Source organism: Mus caroli, unplaced genomic scaffold (genome assembly GCF_978045245.1).
Source record: "Mus caroli unplaced genomic scaffold, Mus_caroli_1 scaffold_19, whole genome shotgun sequence".
Lineage (NCBI taxonomy): Eukaryota > Metazoa > Chordata > Mammalia > Rodentia > Muridae > Mus > Mus caroli.
In genome coordinates, this window is record NW_028227274.1 from 9692501 (window position 1) to 9716243 (window position 23743).

General features: G+C 44.9%; 1 protein-coding gene across 2 annotated transcripts in view; it reads left to right on the plus strand.

The window, feature by feature from the left end:
- Nucleotides 1-23743, plus strand: part of Lama3 (laminin subunit alpha 3) — a 256838-nt gene that overhangs the window by 187475 nt on the left and 45620 nt on the right. Inside the window, exons 42-59 of one of the 2 annotated variants that reach the window (XM_085833379.1) lie at nt 851-957; nt 2943-2993; nt 4028-4179; nt 8859-8969; nt 9079-9190; nt 9361-9528; nt 10144-10340; nt 11906-12022; nt 12670-12824; nt 13089-13230; nt 13884-13986; nt 16339-16455; nt 16541-16720; nt 17565-17707; nt 19576-19746; nt 21818-21969; nt 22111-22273; nt 22683-22816. In XM_085833379.1, the coding sequence (XP_085689505.1) occupies nt 851-957; nt 2943-2993; nt 4028-4179; nt 8859-8969; nt 9079-9190; nt 9361-9528; nt 10144-10340; nt 11906-12022; nt 12670-12824; nt 13089-13230; nt 13884-13986; nt 16339-16455; nt 16541-16720; nt 17565-17707; nt 19576-19746; nt 21818-21969; nt 22111-22273; nt 22683-22816 (2475 nt within the window). The remainder of the gene's footprint in view (nt 1-850; nt 958-2942; nt 2994-4027; nt 4180-8858; nt 8970-9078; nt 9191-9360; nt 9529-10143; nt 10341-11905; nt 12023-12669; nt 12825-13088; nt 13231-13883; nt 13987-16338; nt 16456-16540; nt 16721-17564; nt 17708-19575; nt 19747-21817; nt 21970-22110; nt 22274-22682; nt 22817-23743) is intronic. The other variant, XM_085833380.1, reaches the window with a different exon arrangement.

The window sequence follows — 23743 nt, forward strand, 5'->3', positions numbered from 1 at the left end:
ACTTTATAAAGGATATGTAGTACTTCTGATCTTTTCTGTAGAAACTTTAGATGTAGGTAAGACATGAGAATAAAATATTTTAGACTGTAGATCTTCTACAGAAAAGAAGAATGCAGGGCTGGTCAGTATATAAAGCTTCAGAACATTACCACTGCATGGTGACTTAGATAAGCCACCTTATTAATAGGGAAGAGTTTCGAACTGACTTCTCAGTATAAAAATGTAACATGTTTTAATTTTACTAACTGAGTTTAAGAGTTGAGGCCATATTTGAGGCATATTTAAACTTCGAGGTCAGGACTTGACTCCTCGCTATTATCTAGAATAACTGTGGCTCATGGCTATACTCCTGTCAGTAACTCCACCTCCCTATATACCCCACTGCTGTAATTAGTATCAATGTAGCTTACACAGCCTTAAAATCACATATTAGGAAAAGGAGAAAGCCTTCCTCTGTGTAAACATTTGAAACTCCTGGATTTATGGCTATGAACAATATGTCTGTGATGTCATCAGGAGCAGAACTCTGAATAAAATTGAGTGTCCCACGTCTGTGTTGATCACACTATTTATTCCTCTGCCATTGGGCTACCCAAGCAGCCCAATGCCCACCAGCCAAGTGGTCAGGAACAAGCAAGTGGGCAGGGAAGGGCAACCCTGTCAGCTTCTGCCTCCTGGTCTTATGAGCCTCATTTATGGGATAAAAATGATGCCTTTTGTGAAGTGTTCGTCCTCGCCAGCCTATGTCACCTTCCTTGTTGCTCAGCCATAGTGTCTCAAGTAGGGAAAATAAGGTGTGGTAAATGAAGGGTTACTTGAGTGTTTCTTGGCCTTTTTGTATTTTGTGTAGGTGTGCACCAGGATATTTTGGGAACCCCCAGAAATTTGGAGGTAGCTGCCAGCCATGCAATTGTAACAGCAATGGCCAGTTAGGTCCTTGTGACCCCCTAACTGGAGGTAAGTTCAGTGCACATCCCTGTGGACCTGCATCTTAAAGTTGCTATGATACCCCCGTTTTACATGCATCGTATAGGACTGGAGCTCACAGACTGTGCCTTCCCTTGGCAGGCCTAGAATGCATGTGTAATAGTGGTAGATTCAAGGGATCTTTATTTCAATTATGTTTATTTTTTAAAAGTACATTGTTTTAAAACCCCGATGAGCCATAGCTTAAATAACTTCAGACCCTCTTTGGTGATTTTACTGAGATGTTCTTTGGACACTATAGGTTTTTTAAACTTTATTTTAGAGTTACATGTATGTAACTGCCTGAGAGTATGTACACATGAGCACCAGTGTCAGTGTGGGATAGGAGGCACAGACTCCCCCCACCTGGAACTGGAGTTGTAGTTAATACCTGATGTGGCTGCTGGGACTTGAACTTGGGTCTTTGGCAAAGTAGCTCTTACCCACTGGGCTGTCTCTGCACTCAATAGTTATTTTTATATCAGCTCTTTTCATGGGAACCTGAAGAAAATAGTCTTCTTTCTCTCTTAATTAGGATGTAGTCAAGTCAGAGGTGGGGATACTACATACTGTATGAAAGACAATTTGTCACAGTTTCTATGGATTCATTCAGAAAAACATAGGGCAAAAAAAGAATAGTCCCTCCATTCACTTCTTTCCTAGAAAACACTGATATTACATGGTAGCAAAGTGGCACAGATATACTTAGGTAAACTCTCTTAAAGCAGAAACTATGTTTCTTGGGAGGTTGCTATGCCCCTTTTTATTCCTAAATAACTATTAGGGGTTTCTACCTCACTACTGGTTGCATAGATCCCGAGTGAAGGACACAGAAACATTACTACTTATTAATAAGCTCTAGGCACTGGACCAGGCAGGTTCTGAGCTGTTCTAGTCCTTCCGCCTGGTAAAACCCACACAAATGTCAGCCACTTGCCAATCTGGTGTCTCCCAGGCTGCTTCTGCTCCATCAGCCTGTCCTCAGGGTGCACTTGTCTTGGACACATGCTTCTGGCCCATCCCATTTGATGGCAGCCTCCCTCCTCCTCTTTCTTCATCTGCCTCTCAACCCCTCACTTGATTCCCAGTCCTACGGCCTATCCATCCTCTCTGCCCAGGCATAAGCACCAGCCACTTTCTGACCAATCAGGACCTCATGGGGAACAGTCTTCACAGTGCATTGGTTAGCACAGCATCCCAGTATCAGGTTACAGTCTGGTCTGGCGCACAGCAGTCAGCTTCTGAATACACAATGCACAAGATAAACCCCAACATTCTCTCGTCTTGTATTTGTGGACAAGTTGAAGAACTAAGCCAGGAATGCACAGATTAAAGCATATGAAGCAACTGTCCCCAAAGCAAGACACGAACGGGTTAATACCAGTCCAGAACTGTTGCTCGAGAGATTGAGCCAGGGATTCAGAAGTTCAAGGCTGGCCTGGGTAATTTCTTGATGGTTCAGCAGTTCAGAGTGCTAACTGTTCTTCCAGAAGACCACAGCTCAGTGCTCACTCTGCAGATCAGGAAGCTCAGAGCTGTAACTCCAGCTTCCAGGGACCTAATGCCCTCTTCTGGCCTTCACAGATACCTGCATAGATTAGGCATATACACATACCTACACATAAATAAAATGAAAATAAATCCTAAAACCAAAAAATTCCGAAGTAACAAGGAAGACTGACTATGTAGCCCAGAGGGAGAGCATCTGCCTGGCATGTGTGAGGTCCAGGTTGTATCTCCACCAAAGGAGGAAAAGGAAGGTAGGGTATGCCATTCCTGAGGAGCCACCCTGCTTAGGGAAAAAAAGTAAATATAATGAAGGAGGCCACCAGGGAAGGTTCTGTTCAGGCAGGCCAGTGATGAGTTTGTGACTGGCGACTAACACCTTCGAAAGCAGGTTTTCCTGGGAACCAAGTTAAAGGGCAGGTGAAGAAAACATTTTAACAAAAATGTTTCCTTTTGTCCCTTGATTTTAGACTGTGTAAACCAAGAACCCAAAGATGGCAGCCCTGCAGAAGAATGTGATGGTGAGCCTCGAGCCCTTCCCTGCCTTCCCCAGTGCATGAAAGATACACACACACACACACACACACACACACACACACACACACACACACCAGCTAATTTTGATATGCCTTGACTAGTTCAGTGGTTGGGTATTTTTAAACCTCCCCATGGCTAGCAAACACTCCCCTCCAGTATTCCTGAGTTAACATCTTTAAAACTCTATATTTCATCTCTGGTACCCCAGAACCAATCAGGAAAGTGGCCCCTTTAAGTTTCATCTTTCTGCTTCCAGTCATGGTGATTCTCTGTTTCCTGCTCCATCTCAGTCCCTTGCCTGAGCGATCTAAAAGTCCTGCCCCATCTCCCTGCTCAGCCATTGGCTGTTTGGAAATTCTTTATTATAAATTGAAGCCAGGTGGAGGCATGGGCCGTCAGGCCTGGAAGCAAGGCTATTGGGAGCCAATAAGACAAAGCATCAGAAGCAAATCCCAACATGGAGGAACAAACTTGCCCCTGTCAGCTCCTAGCTGTCTACTATCAACAGACCTCCTTACCCACCCTGGCCTCAGTTCTATATGGAGTATAGACACACAACACCCACTTCATACAACTGTGGGGACTTTCTGAAGATGTCACACCACTTAACATAGTATCTAGTCATCTGTGTGTAACAGGACATGTCTGTAAGCTTATCACTTGGGATGCTGAGACATGAGGAACCCTAATTTGATGTAGATTGGGCTACTTAGAAAGGCCCAGGCTCAAAAACAATCAATTGAAAATAATCACTAGCAGACACTCCATAAACAAAGGATAATTGCTATTGTTTTCCCAACACACAAAATAAGCAACAATCTGCTAACACTTTTACTGTTTCTAGTAAAAGTGCTCACACACATCCGGCTCGCACCTCTTCAGAGTGCATGTGCCTCCCTGAGCCACCTAGGGCTGTGACTTTTGCCTGTGATGATCTGTGTTTGAGGGGACAGTGTTCACTGTGCCTTCTCTGGGCTCTAGCCTACAGCATATTTGCCTTTCACTGTGGCCCCTGTAGACTGCGACAGCTGTGTGATGACGCTCTTAAATGACTTGGCCTCCATGGGTGAGGAACTCCGCCTGGTGAAGTCAAAGCTGCAGGGGCTGAGTGTGAGCACGGGTGCTCTGGAACAGATCCGGCACATGGAGACGCAGGCCAAGGACCTGAGGGTGAGCCTTCAGTGGGGATCCAGACCATTGCTCATCAAGGATGGCTGTGCCTTGCTTTCTATTGGGCCTCAGTTCTGAGATCCCTATGGATTCCCACACCCCTAATACAAAATAGTCTAGTATTTTCTTAAGGCCTAGCACTATTGCTTGTAAACTTTAAATCATCTCTAGATTACTTATAATAATTGATAGGTATAAATTCCATTGAAATAACTATTCTGCTGCATTGTTTAAGGAATAATGAAGAAAAACATTACTACATGTTCAGTACAGATATTTTTTTCTCAAAATCTTTGGACTCCAAAAATAAATGTTCCTTAAACAGGAATCAGGGTACAGATGACTCCACTTAAAGCTCAAGGGTTTTCTTTCTCTCCCTGATACAAATGAAGGGCCAGTTTTCAGGGTGAGAAGCACTCGCAGACATACAGGCTAACACTCGTAAGTGGGGGCTCACTGCTCACTGATTGTTCCTGGGCTTCCTTTCCTCATAAAGTGTTCAGTTCTGCGACCTGCATCCAGGAGACTCAAGCACAGCCTTAGTCAAAGCTAGTATAATTCCTCTTAAAACAGTTGCTGGAACTTTCTAGGAAAGTATGTGAGGCTATGTGGTCTTTAAATGGTTTGGTTTCTAATAATCAGTATGTTGAAATTTTATAAATCTGTAGTTCATTTATTTCCTCATGAGTAAGAGTTAGCTGTGGACCCCTTTCAAATAATGGGTCCATGCCACCCAAATGACCAAATGTATTCACTCCAAATAGTTCAGAGGTCATCTCCTGTTCCTATAAAATCTGTTAAATCTGCAATGCCAACCACCCCCACCCTCAATCCCCAGTCCCTATTCCCACTGTTGGTAATTCTTACCTGTGTCTTTCTCTTGACTATCAACTTCATTGGTTTTTTTTCTAGCTCATCAATTTTTCTGTTTTCAAATTTTCTGATTTCTACTCTTTCATCAGTCAAGGCAGAAACCTTCATTACTAATATTTTGATATTTTGCTAACTCTAAGAATGCCCTGGAATGATTTGGGGTCATATTGATCCTCTTCTTCCTTCAAGGTCCATGCCCGTCTTCCCATGGCCCAGAACTTCATGCCCTTTTTTTGTTAAAAACAACCAACCAGTTGATGCCAGTGTGTGCTACTCTGGAGTGTGCAGCCACCACTTGAGCATGGTAGACTTACTCAGAGCCACATCCTCAAATAAAATGGACTCTCCCTGCTCTGGAAGCCATCGACTGTCAACATCTCCTCATGAGGCCCTCCCCACTCCATGCTTGAGTGTTGACTGGCTTGATCTTGTCTTGATCTTATGCAGATAGCCACAAGTGCTGTGAGCTCAGGAGTGTGATGGTCCTGACATATCCTGAAGATAATTTCAGTCTGATTCTTCCTGGCTCTTACAGACTTCCATTCCACTCTTCCACAGTGGTCCCTGAGGCCTAGAGGGAGTACAGTGATATAGGCATCCCAGTTGTGTTGTGTATTCAACTGGCACTTATTTTCTGCACTGTGACCAGTTGTGAGTTTCTACATTAACCACCAACCATTTCTTTTTTGCCCAAAGAAACTTCTCTGATGAAGTCTAAGAGCTGCACTAATCTTTCTGTTGAGAGATACAAATTTTGTTCATGTCATGGAGAAATCAAGTTGGTACTGACCAGGAAGCTTCCTCCTTGCTGAGTAGCTCTCACAGTTCTGGAAGGTTCTCTGCAGGCTACTGTGGAGAATGTCATTAGCTATCTAATGACATCAGCTATGAGCCTTATAAACCACAGTATTGACCAGCATGGTCAGATGGGTCCATGGCTGCAGTAGTGCACAAATATCAGGTGGGAAGAGACATGGCTGCTATGGTAAATATCATAGCGGTGACCAAGTGGGAGGAGACATGGCTGCTATGGTAAGTTAGCCAAGAGCCAGATTGGGGAGTTCACATGCCTCAAGGGTGCACCTACTACTCTAAATGGTCACAGTATCAAACTTATCTGATTTCTACTCTTACCCATGTACTTTTGTTTTTCTTTCTACATTCTATAAAATAATTTGCTATTCATTATCTAGTTTCTTATGATCAAAGCTCACTTTACTGATTTAAAAGTTTCTTGTTACTAACATAAGCATTTAATGTTGTAATGAAATGCTTCCTTTAAAAACTACTTCTGCTGCATTCCACAGACTTTATGGTACTGTGTTTTCATTCTCGGTCAACTTGAAACATTTTCCTATTCTCCTGTGACATATGGATAACCCATGAGTAATTAGAAATATATCACTTAATTTCCAGATCAGTGATTTGATGACCTTCTAGTATTGATGTCTAATTTAATCTTTTTGTGATCAGAAGCAAACTATGTAAGAATTTAATGCCTTTGAACAAATGTTGAAGTTTGTTCCAGAGCTGGAATATAGTCCATCTGGGTCAGCATTCTCAGTATCCTTGGAAATGAGGGGGTCTGAGTCAAGCTCTTTCAAGTGATAATGAGGGTTACTCTTCCCATTAATGAAGGCTGAACACAGAGCCCTGAAGCTGTCCAGTGCTCACTGTTGGCCACAGGAGAAAAGAGGCAGGCCATGAAAACCCCGTCATCCTGGAACTGTGCTGGACAACAACACCCTCAACATTGTCACAATGTACCACGAGTCTTGAGCCTTAGACTCAGGGAGCAGGATTTTGAGTGGGGGCTGCAATAGTTATGAGGTCACTGGAGATGACGAAGGGGGAGGGGTGGGGGAGGAACTCCCAGCGACTGCATGAGCCTGCCAGCATCCAGTGGCCACATCAGTCAGAATGTAGTCGGTCAGAGATGACAGCACATTAGAGAAATGAAGGTGACACAACAGTCAGAATGTTTCTTAAAAGAGCAGCATCCACTGGAAGAAAAGAAATGAGATGAGGGGGTTCTCACTGGAAATCAAGTAAGACGCAGAGGTGAGAGACCCAAAGGAAAACCATGGACGTAAGAAGCTCTGCTTACTCAAGTACCAGACTTGAGGTCAAGCCAAGACTAGACATGGTGATGGAGGCTTTGGGTAAAGCTTCAGGAGTGCGTCTGGAATGAGCTGATGCCAGTGGCTCTGTCTGAGTCTAGAGAGAGTTAAAGGTAATTCTGGACGAACAGCTCCTTTTCATCCCTTAAGGGATTCAATGCCATGGTTTATAGGTTTAATATAGAGAAGAAGATTAAGAAAAAACTCTGCTGTTATAAAAGAAAAGGAAGCTTCGTGAGTTAGTTGCTTTAATGATGTGGTGCTACGCTGCCCTGAACTTCTCCACACAGATGCTGTGCGCTAGCTTCTGTTCTTAGCATCTCACTGAATCTCACTCGATGTCTGTGGGGAGAACTGTTTTCACTAAGCAACATGCAGGAGCTAAGTAAGAACAGCTGCTTAAAACCAACCCCACAGGACGGGTGACTTTAGAAGAATTCAGGCCACCACCATGTCTAAAGACCATGCTTTGCCCACTGTCCTTTCCCCCGTGATGACCTCCCGTTATGGCCACCCACCTCACTGCCATGTTACACAGACTCTGTGGCAGCTCAGTAAAAATGAGCTGACATTTTTAAGTACTTATGAGCATGTACATAGTAGATTAGATTAGACTCACCTGCTAAGCCACTGATGCACTGTGCAGCCTCAGGCACACCATCTCATTTCCTTTAGAACCCAGCCTTTCATTTGACTTTGAGGGCACCAGCTATATCAACTCAGAATTTCTCTACATCAGGGACTGGCATCTTTGATTTAAGGGTTTTGTTGGGCTTTTTGTTGTTGTTTCCAGTACAATTAGCTATATTACTGCTTTTTGTATCAGGATAACTACAGATTTTTAAAAGTTAAGTATATTTTATAATCTGAAAATAGATATATTGGATAAAAGTACTATTTTCTGTTAGAGGGCAAGTATGCTAATTCAAGTAAAAAAAATCTCTTGCCTTGTGGATTTGCTCAAGTCTGTGTCTTTAATCCCCCCTCTTCCCCCCACCCCCTGCCCCCCATCTTCCTCCCCTCCCCGCCATGCCTAGGCTCAAAGGGCTACTTCCTGGAGTGTAGCTTTTGGTGAATGGTAGGAAATGTAAGAGGTGAAGGTGGATGATTGGGTGCGTGCTCTTCAGGGGGCGGGGCTTTTGTGGTAGCCCAGCCCCTCCTTGCTTGGTTCCATTCCCTCCCTCACATTGTGCTTCTACCATCAAGTGCCGGACCCCTCCGGGACCTAAAGCTGGAGACTAGCTGGGCAAGCCCGCTGTAGCCAAAAGAAGTTTTTTATTTTACAGCCCATTATCTTAGGTAATTATTAAGTTGATTGTGGTGGTGGAAAGAGGGCCTTCTTTATTTCAAGACTGTACCTTAATTTACATCAAAAAGTAGACTTAAGCTGGGCGTGGTGGCGCACACCTTTAATCCCAGCACTTGGGGGGCAGAGGCAGGTGAATTTCTGAGTTCAAGACCAGCCTAGTCTACAGGAGTGAGTTCCAGGACAGCCAGGACTATACAGATAAACCCTGTGTGTGGGGTGGGGGGTGGGGGGGTGGGGAAGTAGACTTGTCTTATTTCAGAGAACACCGTGTTTCCACCCCCTCCCCCGGAAATCCAGCATTGGTTTTGTTGAATGACACTTAGCTGCCTGGGCAGAGTCTGCTCCAAAATGAGGTTTCTCTCTGTATCTGCTTTCAGAACCAGCTGCTTGGCTTCCGTTCTGCCACCTCAAGTCATGGGTCCAAAATGGATGGCCTGGAAAAAGAACTGAGTCATTTGAACCGGGAATTTGAAACTCTGCAAGAAAAGGTGATGTATTAAGTCAATTACGTTAGCATTTTCTTCCTTGGGGAACATTTTCAGTTTCATTTTCCTTTTTTATCTAATTCACTGATCATGAGTTTATTTTTTCATGTAGGCACAGGTCAATTCCAGAAAAGCACAAACATTATATAACAACATTGATCAGACAATCCAAAGCGCCAAAGAATTGGACCTGAAGATTAAAAACATCGCTCAGAATGTGCACAGTAAGAAGTTACCCCGTCCAGTTAAAACCTTTACTGCATAGCCTTTGTTGTATATTTTTGAGAGCTCAGCACTGTGAAAGAAGATCCCACGGTGATACTTAAACAATGAACAGGGTTCTCCACCAAGCTTCCAGAGCCCTCGATTTAATAAGCTCCTTGATGTTTTCCAGTTCTCCTGAAGCAGATGGCTAGGCCAGGTGGAGAAGGCACGGACTTGCCAGTGGGCGACTGGTCCAGGGAGCTGGCCGAAGCTCAACGCATGATGCGAGACCTGCGAAGCCGAGACTTTAAAAAGCACCTCCAAGAAGCAGAGGCCGAGAAAATGGAAGCCCAGCTCTGTAAGGCCGCGCCAGGATTCCCACGTCCACTCTTATTAGCTTGAACTGCTGAATTCTAAGTGTAGTCTAGAGCCTCCGTGCAGCAGGAGGAAAGTCTCACATCAGCAAACCTTGCTGTTAGAGGCTGTGCACTGGGAATGGGGCTTCCCCTTCCCCCCCTGCAGCCAATCTTTTCTCCAAGGTTTCCAAGAGACATAAAATCTTACCAAGGTGTAAACACCCAAAATTTAATTCTAAAATTCAAATATTTGTGCCATACACCCCCCAACACACACACACATACACCTCTTTTTCCCCCCTGAGGCGAAGTCTTCTTTCTTTAGCCCAGGCTGGTCTGAATCTTCCAACCTCAGCCTTCCAAGCGCTATGATAGTCTTGTCATCAGTAACATGAGAATGACAGCTACTGCTCTCGGGTACTTATGACAGCTAAACAAGGCAGTTCACGAATGCACATGGTAGATCTACATAAGCAGTGCTTTCCCTTCTTGTTCCTTCTAAGGCTCTGGGGAATGATATTGGGCTAAGCAAGAATTCAGCTCTCCTTCTGTAGTTCTGGGCCCCTAGCTTCACTAAACTCATCTCTTAAGAAAAGATCACAAACTGTGTGTTACAGTACTGCACCGGATCAGGACCTGGCTGGAATCCCACCAGGTGGAGAACAACGGACTGCTAAAGAATATTCGGGACTCCTTAAATGATTATGAAGACAAACTTCAGGACTTGCGTTCCATCCTCCAGGAGGCAGCTGCCCAGGCAAAGCAGGCCACTGGCATCAACCATGAAAATGAGGGGGTTCTCGGAGCCATCCAGGTGAGCCACAGGCAGGAGCTTCCTGCTTTGGTTAACGGTTGGGATGAAGGGAAGCAGGAGTGTGACCAGGTGCCTGTCGAGCTATTCTACCGCAGACCCTGATCAAACAGGTATGAGGCATTCAATGCAAGACTGGAGTCCTTTTGCTTCACTGCTACCAGAAGATTCTGAAACCAGAGACAGAGAGAGCCTCACAAACTGCCACAGCCTGCCCATGGCTAGAGAGTAATAGGAATAAATTTTGCTGAGTAGATGAGACTTTCTTTAAGTCAGAATTAATCCAATGTGTTTCCAATGTTTTCAGTAACATTTTGCGTCAGATATTATAATAGTCACCAATACTGGCATTTGAAACAACTATCTATCTATTTATAGGGAAGAGGCTAAAGCATAGGTCATATGCCATTATACTGGCAGAATAAGGTAGAGATTAACATTTCAACACACACATGCTGACACACACACATGATAGATAGATAGATAGATAGATAGATAGATAGATAGATAGATAGATAGGCAGGCAGGCAGGCAGGCAGGGACTTTCTTTCTGGCATTTGGGATCAGGCCCAGGGCTCTAATGTTAGATGACTGTTTTAATATCAAGCCAATACCCCTAGCCATATAGTTTATATTTTTGATAATGAATATCCTGCACTAAAACAACAAAAAACTGTAAAGGATTGTCCGATGACAGACTAGAATTGAATAACACAGATTGGCTCCAAAACCCACTTCCAGGAGGGAGGTAGCTGGAGAGATGTCTTAGCAGTTAAGAGCACTGACTGCTCTTCCAGGTCCTGAGTTCAATTCCCAGCAACCACATGTAATAGGAATTCATTTGGTGACTCACAAGTATCTGTAATGAGATCTGATGCCCTCTTCTCGTGTGTCTGAAGAGAGCTACAGTGTGTACTCATATACATTAAACAAACAAATAAATAAATAAATACTAAAAAAGAAAGAATGCAAAGCCACACAATTCATTTAAGAATTAATGAATCTTGTTAATCCTCTTGCTGCTCCTTCTCAATGAACTTTGTGCTTTGCAAAAGAGAGGGGGAGAGAGAGGAAGGAGGAAGGGAAGAGGGAAGAGGGGGGAAAAGAGGAGGGAGCTGATAAATGCAAATCCATCCCTGTCTCCTGAGTGGGTGACACACTCCGCTCTCAGGGCTGCTCTGACCTGTGCCATCTCTTACTCACGTGCCTCCTGCATGCTCCCTGGGACTAGTGTGCCGAGAGGCATCTGGCCCTATTTCATTTATTTAGCTAAAAAAAAATCTATGTTCTCTTCTCTAAAATAAATCTTAATAACATGCCCCACCTCACTGGTGGAGTTAGCTGAGTGAGTATGAGAGGTGTCTTCAGCCACGGTAACAGAGGATACCATGGTAACACAGCAACATGCAGTGAGACTTCTGGCTCCATCATTTGTATCAGGCTAGGCTATTGTCAGCTTCAGGAAACCATTTTTACTGTGACGTATTTGCTATTGTCCTGTAAAGATGTCTGTGCTTTCTGCTAATGTGTCAGACAGGTGTGCACATGCGCTCTTTTATTCTCTCCAGAGACAAATGAAAGAAATGGATTCCCTGAAGAATGACTTCACCAAGTACCTGGCCACAGCAGACTCTTCCCTGCTGCAGACCAACAATCTACTGCAGCAGATGGACAAAAGCCAGAAGGTAGCAGAGACTTGTGGGTTTCTAGAAACATCCACACTAGTCAAGTGCTACAGTCAGGAGGCATGCAGTGGGCTAAACTGTTTCTTCTTGAGTATGTCCCTCTGCACAGGGACAGCAGCTCTCTACTGGGAGGGGAGCATCAGTGCTGGGGGCTCTTTAAGTCTATCTGCATTACCTCATCTTTCTGCAATGATCAAGTCATCTTTATGGTAACAAAAAAAAGAGAAAGTATTGCAATGCTATTTTAAGAACACAAAACATGCCTTTCCTAATAGGAGACACTGAAGACTTGATAAAAGCATGGCAGACTTCTTAGCCTTATGGGCATTTCAAAAGAATCTTGCCCAGTATCTGTTTCTGGATCCTAAGAACCCTTTCCATCTAAAAGCCCCACCTTGCTGATGACAGCGCAATTTTATAAACCTTATAAAGAGAGTACTCGTTAGAAGGAAGGCATCCGAGATGGCTGCAAACTTAGACTGTTGGCAGTGCCGCTATCTGAAGTAACTAAGGAGATGTTGATACGATGAAATGACTTAGCAAAGATAACTTCTCACTAGAAACATCATTTGTGAAGGAGTTTAAGAAAATGGCATACATGTTCATCCCTTGAATTTCTATTATGTTTGTTTATTTGGAAAATATAGGAATATGAAAGCTTAGCTGCTGCTTTAAATGGAGCAAGACAGGAACTGAGTGACAGAGTGCGAGAACTGTCCAGATCGGGTGGCAAAGCACCACTGGTGGTGGAGGCAGAGAAGCATGCACAGTCTTTACAGGAGCTGGCAAAGCAGCTGGAAGAGTGAGTGCCTGCTTGCCTGCAGAGGTCTGACGTCATAAGCATCAACTATTCACTGGGCTGGCTAGGACCCCAGAGCAGGGAGGAGGGCTGGACGAAGGCCAGAGCCCCACCCAGAACCCACAGACCTGGTCAAAACCAGACTCACAATGAGGGCTTTCTCTCAGCCCGGAGTGCACGGCATGTGCCATGCAGTCACTGGGTGGTGGTAGCCCCAAGCAGGGAAAGGATGCTGGATGGCTTAACCCTCCCTGTGTTATCTTCCAGGATAAAGAGAAACACCAGTGGGGATGAGCTGGTGCGTTGTGCTGTGGACGCTGCCACGGCCTATGAGAACATCCTCAATGCCATCAGAGCAGCAGAGGATGCAGCCAGCAAGGCCACCAGTGCCTCCATGTCTGCCTTCCAAGTGGGTACCTGGAGCTGTACTGGCAGCTTGCTGGGCTGGCTTTGGAGACAGCTCATTGGCTTACTCTCCCAACATGGAAGAGTGTTAAAAATATTATTTATTCAAAATCAGAGCTTGTTATGTGTATCAGACTGGAGTTTGGTCTTGGTATGGATCATTTCTGCATTTACTGACTCTCTGATATCAGGAGTGTGATTTAAAATTTATTTATACAACTAGATAGAAAAATATACTGATATCAGTTTTGAAACTAAACAAATATTTTATCCTGCAAAAGCATTTTTATGCCTTAATTAAAAATTGGTATTTACCAAAGGAAAGATTGTTCTTGGAATCAACTAGATTGGCATTTTCTCTTAGTACTTTGGTCTTAAAACTGGGCATGTATATGGAGGCCTTCAGCAACTAAACGATTGCAGGGGCTTTATATGGGCTTTGCCATCTGTCGCCAGAGGTGAGCCCAGCTCCCTGACCACAAGTGTCCACCTAGAGTCCTAACCACATTATTAGGCAACAGTGTACAATGCATCCCTCTCAGGTCTCCTTCTTTAAAGATTACAGATAAGGGATTTAGGGCTAAGGTGCAAAGTCTTGCTCTGCACTTCCCAAGGCAGAGTGTTTTTGCTTAAGGCTGATAAATGTTTTGCTTACAGACAGTGATAAAGGAAGACCTTCCAAAAAGAGCTAAGACCCTGAGTTCTGACAGCGAGGAACTGTTAAATGAAGCCAAGATGACACAGAAAAGGCTACAGCAAGGTATTAAGAGGGGCAGATGGCAGGGACATTCAGGGGCTTTAATCAACCTGTGGACACGTGGTCCAATGCAAAAGTGGGTTTTGAGTTCCACTGTCAGTGCATTCACCCAGTATTCTAACGAGCCCTATCAACCATGCATGAATGTAACACAGCCCCTACACAGATGAAGTCTGGGGAGTGATAGCCTTCCTTGGCCTGACTTGGGAGTACACTGTGATCATGGCAGTGGGAAGCCACATACCAAGGTCATTTACTCCAGATCATTTCAGCAACTGCTTCAAGGTGTCTTAGATCCTAAAATCTTAGCAACTGAAAGTACCAAGAAATAATTGCTGCTAGTGTAAGACCCCCGAAGCTGGGCCTCTGCTCAAGTCCCGGGATGAGCTGGCCAGCACCCCAGTGTCCCGAGAGAAAACCACACCTGATGCAAATTACAAGAGGTTTTATTATCAGCTAGCTGAGGATGAAGTCCCTCCGCTGTGCAGGGCAGGAGAGTTCAACCCTGAGCGGTGACAGTAGGGGGCTTTTAACAGCTAGCTGAGGAATTGGGAGGAGTTGGGAGGAGAGTTGGGAGGAGTTGGGAAGAGTTGGGAGGAGTTGGGAGGAGAGTTCTTCTCTTCCAGGTGTCCTTGGTGAAATTTACAAGGCAGGAGTGGGGAGTGAGTTCTTTCTGAATTTTTATCTCCGTGTCCTGGGCACAGGAAGGCAGGCATCTCCGGTTGTAAAGTATAGAAACAAAAAGGCTTTTTTGCTGGCTATAGAGAACAAAGGGCTTCTTTCTGGCTGTATTTTTAAAGATCAGGGAAAACAAGCGTGGGGAAAGTCCAGGGGCTTTACCTTCCAGGGAGAAACACTTTAAGTTGGGGTCTCACACTAGCATGAGGCATGAGAACACTTTAAGCATCAATTTTACCTTTGATAATTTTTCATCTTATATACTTTATAAGAAAGAATTAAATTGCCTTAACATGGAGGTACAGCTCCTGGGGCAGAAGCTTTGAGACACAGGGATAGAAGCCATCGGAAACTCTGGAAGCCCCGGGTTTTGAAAATGCTGCCTCTTGAATTTTTATGGCCTCTCCCAGGAAGCCACAGCCACGCAGGCATCGGGACTCAGTCTTTGGTCAATTTCTCAGTCCCTGGTGAAGGATTTATACATTTTTTAACTGCATGTTTTTGAATATCAAATGCATAAGAAGTAAACCCCAGAAAAAGTATGTTCTAACATGCAATCATTAATCAACATTAAGATTTTATCAAGTTATGTCTGCCTTCTTTACTGTTGGGTTGGTATGGGGCTTTTGCTGTTGTTTGCTTATATATTTGGTTTTTTTGGTGCTGTGAATCGAACTCGGGTCCTCGAGCATACCAAGTGTGTCCCCCTACTAATCCTCCTGTCTCTGCCTCTTCAGTGCTGGGTGACAGATGCAGCTGTGTCCAGGATGAGTGTTTTAAGAGTATTGACTGTGTTGTTAACTAAAGTAGTCCTGGAATCCTAAGGAGGCCTGTGTGCCCAGCGTGGTGTGGCTGGTGGGTTTCCACATCCCTGAGGTGGCTGCAGGAGGAGCTGGGATGTGGACTGGAACCATTTTGTTTACCACTTTATTTTTAATGTGTCCCTTTGAGCATCTCTGGTGAGCACCCAAGGACAGGTGCATTCATTGTTCTGCAAGAGCAGAAACAAGCATCCACTCAGTGTCCTTTGTGAGAAGCTCTCCCAAGAACAGTCCTGTCTTGACTGCAAGTCACCCCTTAACAGCCCTGTCTTGGCTATAGGTCACCCCTTTTGTATCATTCATTTGCTCATTCAAGCATTTATTCATGGAACAAGTGTGCCCCAATACTAAGTCCGAACCAGTGCCAGCCAAACCCTGCATGTTGGGGCACAGCAGTTAACAAGTCAGACACTCTTTCAGTAAGCTTTGACTTGGTCAGAATGAAAATCCAGCTGTCCCCTGATTTATTTTGCATTTCCCCTTCTTTGTGTATCCCTTCATGAAGCCAGTCACCACAAGGCTCTGGTAAGCTGCTTTTTCAGCCACTATGATCAGAGATGCCCATGTCTGAGGGCCTAAGTACTGCAACAACATCTGTGGGGTAGGGACCAAGGTACATTCATACTCAATGGTCAACAGCATTTGTGGGCTAGGGACCTAGGTACATGCATACTCAATGGTCTGCAGACACTGCCCACTTCAGAGGCCACAAATGCCCATGGAAGATACAAACGCATGAAGTAATTGCTTCTTGGTCTCTCTCTCTCTCTCTCTCTCTCTCTCTCTCTCTCTCTCTCTCTCTCTCTCTCTCTCTCTCTCTCCCTCCCTCCCTCCCTCCCTCCCTCCCTTACTTTAGAAGTCAGTACAGGTCTCAACAGCCTACAGCAAACCCTGAAGACTGTATCAGTTCAGAAGGACCTGCTAGATGCCAACCTCACTGTTGCCCGTGATGATCTTCATGGGATACAGAGAGGTAACCATCACCTTGTACCAGTGGTCATCGTTTCTTGGGAAGAATGGGTCAGCTCTTTACACCCCCCTACTTGTGTGTACACTAGGTGATATCAACAGTGTGGTGAGCGGTGCAAAGAGCATGGTCAGGGAAGCCAACGGAATAACAAGCGAGGTTCTGGACGGGCTCAACCCAATCCAGACAGATTTGGGAAGGATTAAGGACAGCTATGAGAGCGCACGGCATGAAGACTTCAGCAAGGCTCTGGTCGATGCCAATAACTCAGGTCAGGATGTCTTAGCTGTGTTCTCCATTGCTAAGAATTTGATCCATTTCAGTTCCTTTCTGGTAAATTCTGACCTCAATTAGAATATTAGAAAATAGTTTCATGTAATATATTCAAATAGCACAGGTGTACTAATAAAGATACCAGAACTCCTACTATGGGTGGGGGAAGGGAGGGAGGGCAGAAAGCCCCCCATAGTAGGAGTTCTTAATCATGGTGTCTTAGTCAGGGTTTCTATTCCTGGACAATACATCATGACCAAGAAGCAAGTTGGGGAGAAAAGGGTTTATTCAGCTGACACTTCCATACTGCTGTTCATCACCAAGGAAGTCAGGACTGGAACTCAAGCAGGTCAGAAAGCAGGAGCTGATGCAGAGGCCATGGAGGGATGTTCTTTACTGGCTTGCTTCCCCTGGCTTGCTCAGCCTGCTCTCTTATAGAACCCAAAGACTACCAGCCCAGGGATGGTCCCACCCACAAGTGGCCTTTCCCCCTTGATCACTAATTGAGAAAATGCCTTACAGTTGGATCTCATGGAGGCATTTCCTCAACTGAAGCTCCTTTTTCTGTGATAACTCCGGCTGTGTCAAGTTGACACAAAACTAGCCAGTACACATGGCGTATTAAGTTGTGATTGCTATCAAAAGATAAGAAAAGAAATATTTTTCCATATAACCAAGGAAAATAATTTGATACATCATGACAGAAATCTGTAATGAATTTAGGACAGTCTTGCCTGAGATTGTGGTCCATCTTGTTTCTAAGCTTGCTAGAACAAATATTCTGTCTTTAACCTTTTCTCAATGTACTGTGTAAGTTTTCCATTCTCTCATTTTACCAACAGTAAAGAAATTAACCAAGAAGTTGCCTGATCTTTTTATCAAGATTGAAAGTATCAACCAACAGTTGCTGCCCCTGGGGAACATCTCTGACAATGTGGACCGAATCCGAGAACTCATTCAGCAGGCCAGAGATGCTGCAAACAAGGTGGGTATTCCCATTTGGCTCTAGCTGCTGCTGGTAAACTCCTTACCATATTCATCAGGACAGGAAAGGCTTGTATTTATACAAGAATTGGTTGTCTGTCTTCTCTGAATTCTGATTTTAAACATGAAGTTTAACAATCTTTTGTCACGTTTCAAAAGTGCACATGACCTCTGTCCCCTCACTTTGTGCTACATCAGGCAGCTGAGGCAGTCTCCATGCTTTGAGTTCGCAGAGGCAGGATGAAGGCATTTCTTCTCTCCAGTCTCACTTTTTAAACTGTAATCACAAAATCAAGGGAAGGGTCGGTGGTTGCCTTTGTGTGTCACAAAGTATTTTATTTTGAAAGTATTGGAATCCATCTTTGTTGAGGATGGAAGACACAGGATATTTGTGCCTGTGCCCCCAGCACTTTCAGGGGTAGAGACAAGAGGATCACAGACTGGATGGCTGCCAGCCAATCTCCATGCTGAGAGAGGGACCCTTTCTCAAGGAAATAAGACAAGATCTATAGAGCAGGACACCTGACATTCTCCTCTGGCTTCTGTTCATGTTCATGTTCAAGCATGTATACCTGCACACACACACACACACCCATACCAACACACACACACCCATACCCATATCACATATCCATATACTGACACACCCATACACACACCTCTACACACACCCATATCCACACACTCATACACACACATCCATAAACACACACAGCTTTAAAAGGAATGTTAGTTGTAATAAGCTTTATATACTGTTTTTTAAGAAAAGCCAACTGTTTACAGTACTATGTGCTAATGAGCTAGACTCATGCACATCACCCAGATCAACCTACAATATAGTATTCAGCAAAGAATTATGATAAAGATTTGATCATATACATTCAGATACAATATCTAAATGTGAAAAGAGAGCCACTATAGCTGATAGGTGAGCAGATACAGCTGTGCTTGTGGATGAGTCTCATGTAGTGCAAATAGTGAAGCCTGCAAGAGCATTTGCATTCAATCCCACCTCCAGAGTGCAGTGGCTGTGGGGGAGAGGAGGCTTTGGGGGGAGAGGAGTCTGGAGGGGAGAGGAGGCTGTGGGGGAGAGGAGGCTGTGGGGGAGAGGAGGCTGTGGGAGAGAGGAGGCTGTGGGGGAGAGGAGGCTGTGGGGGAGAGGAGGCTGTGGAGGAGGGAGGCTATGGGGGAGAGGAGGCTGTGGGGGAGAGGAGACTGTGGGGGAGAGGAGGCTGTGGGGGAGAGGAGGCTGTGGGGGAGAGGAGGCTGTGGGGGAGAGGAGGCTGTGGAGGAGGGAGGCTATAGAGGGGAGGAGGCTATGGAGGAGAGGAGGCTATGGAAGAGAAGAGGCTGTGGAGGAGGGAGGCTGTGGGGGAGAGGATGCTGTGAGGGAGAGGAGGCTATGGAGGAGAGGAGGCTGCAGGGACAGTGCTATCGGCTTTGTCTCCTGTCTTAAGGTGTGAGCCAAATGCAGGCAGCTAGCTTCCAGCTCTTACCACGCACACATTATCTTCTTAATTTAAAGAGCACAGATGAGTTCGTCAGGGGACAGAGAGCAGAAGGCTTGGCAGGAGAACCTTGTCACACGCACACACACACACACACACACGCACACATGCACACATATGTGTATGTAAGTATATATATGTGTGTGTATGCATGCATATGTATACGTATATATGTGTATGTATGAATGTATGTATTTGTGTATATATATAAAACACAAAAATTAACCTGGGTCCAAGAGGCATTATCCGTCCCTGATGCTTATCAGACAACTCAGACAAGCCACTGTGTTGCTAAGAGGGATGGCCACAGAACTCCATAGTTGTTTGACATCTCATTCTTCCATCTTACTCTTCCTCACAGGTTGCAATTCCCATGAGGTTCAATGGTAAATCTGGTGTCGAAGTCCGACTGCCGAATGACCTAGAAGATTTAAAAGGATACACATCTCTGTCTTTGTTTCTCCAAAGACCTGACTTACGAGAGAATGGAGGCACTGAGGATATGTTTGTAATGTACCTTGGGAATAAGGATGTAAGGATTATGAGGAAATTTACTTACTTTATAAACAAAATGGTTTGGGGCCGGGCCACCTTGAGACTTGTGATGTAACTGTGCCACTGCTATTTATTTGCTTGTCCTACAAAGACAGTAACAAATTCCACTACCCACCACCCTCCCTTCCATGCTACGAGATGTCCATCGTGGATATGAGCTGCTGATGAGAAGTCTTACTCAATGGGCTTAAGATGTAGGCACACGTGTACATGTGAGCACATACATGTTTACAGTGGTAGGATCAGTGCTTTCTCCCGGATCTATAAGAACTAACAGTGGTTGCTCCTCATAGGACTGTGTCTTGTTCTCTTCGTGGAAAGGCACAGCCACAGATGCCTCCCCAAGTCTGAGTGTCAGGGTCCAGATAGAAATGAGGCCTGAAGCAAAACGAAGCCTAAACTCGCTACCCCCCCATTCTTCATCCTGAACTAGTTTGTTAAGCTGCCATCACCAGCAGTTCAACAGCCGACTTTAGTTCTTAGTCCCTCCTTCTAATATGCTTCTTCAGTCTAAGGGATAGATAACTAACTGGGCCAAAGTCAAATATCTAAAATATGGAAGTACTGTTCATTTTAACTAGCTTTTCACGCTTCAGGATGCTAGCCTTCATTTGGGCTACATGGGGTGCTATAGGCCAGCCTGGCCTACATGAGACCTTGTCACAAACTAGACAAAATGGGAGAAATCTTGGATCATCAGGATCCTCAGATGTGTGGCATACCAAGTATTTACGTTACGTCCCCATTAATGAGGTTGGTTATAAATAGCCCACGTTTTAGAGCCTACAGGACTGTGTGTACAGGTTACATGCAGATGCTGTCACATTTTATATAAACATCTGCAAAACGGAATGCTCCCAGGGGTTCTGGACCCTTACTGATGCAGAGGGACAGCTGTCCTAATTATGTGCTATAGCTGATGTTTTTGATAAACTAAAATTTACTTCTGAAATGTCCTGAATGCCAGGATATTCTTAAAATTGATCAAAATTATTAGTTTCAGTATCTATCTATCTATCTATCTATCTATCTATCTATCTATCTATCTATCTACATATCTCTCACTCTCTCTCTCTCTCTCTCTCTCTGTATGTTTCTTCCTTGACATTCTCCCATTCTCTTAGAGGAGAAACACACATACACATAACTCACTATGATGATGGGGACATGTCATAGCTGAGGCTGCACAAACTGCTAAGAGGACATAGTATGGCACCTGGGGACGAGCAGCAGCTCATCCTTTTACTGATGAACTCTTATGAGCAGCTAAGTCGGCTTGCTCTGTGGTAAGTGCTGGTAAACTATCAGAGACTGAACAGCGGGAAGACTGGTAACTCAGTCCACAGCCTCCTCTCCCCCACAGCCTCCTCTCCCCCACAGCCTCCTCTCCCCCACAGCCTCCTCTCCCCCACAGCCTCCTCTCCCCCACAGCCTCCTCTCCCCCACAGCCTCCTCTCCCCCACAGCCTCCTCTCCCCCACAGCCTCCTCTCCCCCACAGCCTCCTCTCCCCCACAGCCTCCTCTCCCCCACAGCCTCCTCTCCCCCACAGCCTCCTCTCCCCCACAGCCTCCTCTCCCCCACAGCCTCCTCTCCCCCACAGCCTCCTCTCCCCCACAGCCTCCTCTCCCCCACAGCCTCCTCTCCCCCACAGCCTCCTCTCCCCCACAGCCTCCTCTCCCCCACAGCCTCCTCTCCCCCACAGCCTCCTCTCCCCCACAGCCTCCTCTCCCCCACAGCCTCCTCTCCCCCACAGCCTCCTCTCCCCCACAGCCTCCTCTCCCCCACAGCCTCCTCTCCCCCACAGCCCTGGCATGACTCAAACATTCTGTAATGACCCATTAGTAAAACATTTAGGATCCTCTGGGGGTGGACATTGAGAGTTTGAAAAGATCTAAGGGTTCTGAGTTCTTGTCTGTCTGTCTGTCTGTCTGAATGCCTCACTGTCTTAATCCTCATGCTTAAACTCTGTTTTAAAATTTCTTCAAGAAATCCCAATGCTGTTTAACTTTGAACAAAACGAGTTCTAAGGTGGTGTTTATGTCTCTAGGCCTCCAAGGACTACATTGGCATGGCGGTTGTAGATGGCCAGCTGACATGTGTGTACAACCTGGGGGACCGAGAGGCTGAAGTTCAGATAGACCAGGTCCTGACGGAGAGTGAGTCTCAGGAGGCAGTTATGGACCGGGTGAAGTTCCAGAGGTACAGTCCAGCTGACTCTTGCTGTTAGTGAACTTGACTAGCCTCGTCAAATTCTCCCATTAACGTATTACTCAGCTTTTAGCATATTGGCTTTGAATTCTTTCATTTTCTCCTACATTTTTATTGTCTAATTTTCAACAGAATATATCAATTTGCCAAGCTTAATTACACCAAAGAAGCCACATCTACTAAACCCAAAGCCCCTGGGGTCTATGACATGGAGAGCACCAGTAGCAACACACTCCTTAATTTGGATCCAGAGAATGCGATATTTTACGTCGGTGGTTATCCACCTGGTTTTGAGGTAAGTATCAATGTTGACTCACCAAGTGGAATGCTTTAATTTTGATGTGGTATAATGACTTCATGTCTAGTTTTAAGTAATTCTATACAAAAACGAATTAACCATATACTCTCAAAGCACACCCGGATGTAACAGCTAAGATGCACTTCCTTGGTCCAGTGTTTTGAGCTTTAGAGCATTAGTTTAATGTACTGTGTTGATAAGTATTAATATCATCTCCATTTGTCAGATGAACACACTCAGGCAGGGAAGATTAACGACCAGCCTGAGTTTAGACAGCTCTTAAATGTCAAAGCCCTGAACCACTCTCTTCGCTCTGACACTAAGTTCACTGTGGGAAGTTTTAGCACTACAAGGTCACCCTCCCTTCCTGCTCAACTCACTGGAGCTTTGTCTGTTTCTCTCACAGCTTCCGCGCAGACTGCGGTTCCCTCCATACAAAGGCTGTATCGAGCTAGATGACCTCAATGAAAACGTTCTAAGCCTGTACAATTTCAAGACAACTTTCAACCTCAATACCACGGAAGTAGAGCCTTGCAGGAGGTAACTGAAGCCTGGAGGACTTTGTCCCTAGGGCTGGGCTGGAGCCGTATGTACTGACCCCTTGCAGTGGTGGGTAGGTTCTTGATGCTACAATTCATCGCCTGGGGCCAGTATCACTTCCCCTACGTGTGCAGATAACACCCCAAACACTCCATCCTTAAGATTTAAATAACACGCATCTTGCCCTAGTTTATATACCGCATTAGGTTAGTAGTTTTTTGGGCTTTTAAAAGCATGAATCTTTGGGACTATGAAATGGGTCTATGGGTTGTACAAGCATGTGTTGGGCAAGCCTCAAGACCTGGTTTTCATCCTTGAGTCCATGTAAATGTTGAAGGAGGAAACTAACTCCGCAAAGTTGCCCTCTGATCTCCACATATACCACTGTAGCACACTTGCATTCATAACACACATGCAAGGTGATAACAACTCTAATTTTAAAAAACAAATCTTAAATTTTTGGTGCCTCCTACCACAAAAATACTCAATATTGAGTTATTTAGGCACATAGAGATACAATGAAAATTTAAACTACAGCAGTCTACAAAGTGAGTGACTTTCTAGGTACTTTATCTTCTGAATCTATTTGAAAAGGGCTCTGTCTTAGTCAATGTTCTATTGCTGTGAAGAGACACCGTGACCACAGCAACTCTTATAAAAGTAAGCATTTAACTGGGACTTGCTTACATTTGAGATTTAGTCCATTATTGTCATGATAGGAAGCACACAGGCAGACATGGTGCTAGACAAGGCAGTGGGAAGAGAGACAGAAAGTCATTGGACCTCACTTGGGCTTTTGAAACTCCAAAGCAACTCCCAGTGGCACACTTCCTCCAACAAGACCACACTTCAACAAAACCATGCCTCCTAAGAGTATCACTCCCTAATGACTGAACATTCAAATATTTGAGCCTTTAGGAGCTGTTC